Source organism: Pundamilia nyererei, unplaced genomic scaffold (genome assembly GCF_000239375.1).
Source record: "Pundamilia nyererei isolate P.nyererei 1_Seehausen unplaced genomic scaffold, PunNye1.0 scaffold00085, whole genome shotgun sequence".
NCBI classification, from domain to species: Eukaryota; Metazoa; Chordata; class Actinopteri; order Cichliformes; family Cichlidae; genus Pundamilia; species Pundamilia nyererei.
In genome coordinates this window covers 595,488-597,985 of record NW_005187486.1, presented here as the reverse complement: position 1 = coordinate 597,985, position 2,498 = coordinate 595,488, and the positions used below count along the sequence as shown (strand labels likewise).

The 2,498-nt window shown below is 40.4% G+C and overlaps 1 protein-coding gene across 1 annotated transcript in view; it reads left to right on the top strand.

The window, feature by feature from the left end:
• ahr2 (aryl hydrocarbon receptor 2) overlaps positions 1-211 on the top strand; it is a 97,873-nt gene extending 97,662 nt beyond the window's left edge. Inside the window, exon 11 of the mRNA XM_005738700.1 lies at positions 184-211. Within this exon, the coding sequence (XP_005738757.1) occupies positions 184-211 (28 nt within the window). The remainder of the gene's footprint in view (positions 1-183) is intronic.
• The last annotated feature ends 2,287 nt before the right edge of the window (positions 212-2,498 follow it).

The window sequence follows — 2,498 nt, the reverse complement described above, 5'->3', positions numbered from 1 at the left end:
AGATGACCTTTCAAACTGTTTTTTAACAACTTAGCCAGTCCCAGCTGTCACAGGGCGGGAGGTGAGGGGCACCAGCTCAGAAAGACACACACAGCTGTTCACACTCATGTTCACACTTACGACCAATTTAAAGTCATCACTTAACTCAGCAAGCACGTCTTTGTGGTGTGTTTCTCAACACAGGGGCAACTACTTTAACACTTTCTGGTAAAACACTGCCCCCTCGTGGGGAAAGCTTTGCAGCCTCTAATTACAATGTCCTATATACTTTTCTCCTTTAGAATCTATAACTGTTGTCTTATGTGATGTATTTTTATACACATGACTTTGGTGTATCTGCTATAGCTTATAATTGCTCACAGAGGGGTCGATCAGATGTGTTCTTGACACAGCTAGAAATTTAATGTCAGTGTTTTTCATCCGCATACAGTGGCACTCCAAGTCCTTTCATGTCTGGGTGATTTTGGTCTAGAAACAGTTGTTTTTTTATGTTTAAAAAACTAAATTCAGCTGAATTTTAAACATGAAAGTCCACTATTAGTCGAACTGTTGGATCAGTCAGTGTTGGTAGGTTGTATTTGCATCCTTTCTGTGGTGTCTGAAGAAATTAGTCCTTCTAACTTGTCGTTTGTCGTCACACAGATGAACAACCTTCCAGTTGTCGGGAACGGAGTTTTCCCCTTCCCTTCGCTGCCCAATGGGAACATGTGCTACTCAGAGAACAAATAGGAATCAGTCGCTGTGACTTCTGGACGGCAGAGGATCTCAACTTGAACTGAAAGGAAAAGACTGAAGAATAAGAAAGTGCCAGAAAATGGACGAGAAGACAATCAAAGACACCCCTCCCTCCCTCTTTTTATTTGTTTTCTTTTCTTTCTCTTATGACGAAACAGTGATGAAAGCTGTTAGAGTTCATGTTTGGTTCAGGGTGGCTCAACAGGACGAAAAATCAGGATAAAAGCTTGGATTCCTCTTTCGGATGTGGTTGGATTGTACCAATGCAAAACGACTGCTTGGTGAGAATATTTGGATGTATGGGAACCAAAATGAGTCCAGTCTGACTGAGTTGATCCCTCTGATGGAAACAAGTTAAAGGGCGCTGCTTTTTATCAGAGGTAGGTGAAGCTGACATGACCAACCAATCAGACCTCAGCCACCAAAACCCAGTTAACCAACTCAAATTGTTTTAATATATTTGAAATGAGTTTTTAAACCAAAAAAATGCCCCAAATTTTGAAAACAGGTTTTCCAACAGCTGGCAGAAACTCAGCAAAAAAAGGACGGAGGCTCCACCTGGTGGTGCTATCCAGCAATTGCACTTTAAAAACCAATTAATTAAGAGGAAGATCACTATATTAGTAAGGTCATGTATATATTCCGCCACAGATGAGGACTGGCTGGTTGGGTTAGCTTCCCCCTGTTGTAATAAAAAGCAGATGATTTCCCTTCTCCTTTATTTTTTATTCTTTTTTAAAATCCCCTTACTGTGTGGATGGGATGTTTTTGGGTGGGGCAGATGGACCTGGAAGTTAAAGGAAACATCACTGAGGCAACCGCCTGTCAATCCTCTGCCGTCTGCAATGTACACAATTTCAACACCTTTGCTAATTTGAACGCTCAGAAGGATAGCATATACCAACTTTTTTTTTTAAACATTGCTGTTTTATGTCCCTTTGAACAGGCATCCTGATTCAGTTCATTTCAAGTCTTCACTGTCCCAGTGAGGGAGATTTGCTTTGCAGACAGGGTAGAAAATTATTGTAGTTTAAAAAGAAAAGAAACGCACAACCAGACATCGGCATCATCCTACTAACAGACCATACGTAAGATTTAATTCAGTGAAACCAGCTGCTTGTTGATATATTTTAAGAGCTTTGTCACTGAGCCAGTTTTCTTTCCTTCCTTTTCCTTTTGTGTTGTTGCTTTATTTTTATTGTACCAGGAAAAAAATTGCAGATTGTGCCTTAAACTGACAGGAACTTTAAAGGGACAGTCAGTAGAGATTAATTAGAAGACCAAAGTTGCCCTTGCCTTAACTAAGTCACGCAGGCCCAAATAGCCTCCAGCCACTAGGGAGAAGCATGCATTCTCCAAACAAGCGGTGCTCGAGGTTGCAATCAATCACAAAAAACTTCTTTGTGGTTGTTTAGATCGTTACCAGATTGCTGCAGTCACCTATTGTTTCCATGAATGACAACTTTTTTTTACAGTTTCACTACCACTAAAATAGTTTGCAGACAAGTGAGCGTCAACTGCTTCAATCTGCTAGCAACCAACGCACTTGCAAGGAGATTTTCGGCACAAATGATTCACCCAGCAACTGCAAGCAACCATTGTTTGCCTGTGTGACTGAAGCTTTAGCCATTATTTGAGATTTTTTTTTGCACTACTCCTTTAAATTGTTTGACTTGCCAAAGCACAGTGAGAAGTCCGAGACTTACTATTGCTAGACAAAAAACTGAGAACAATTTAGACAACTTTAGTACTTAGTTGTTGTT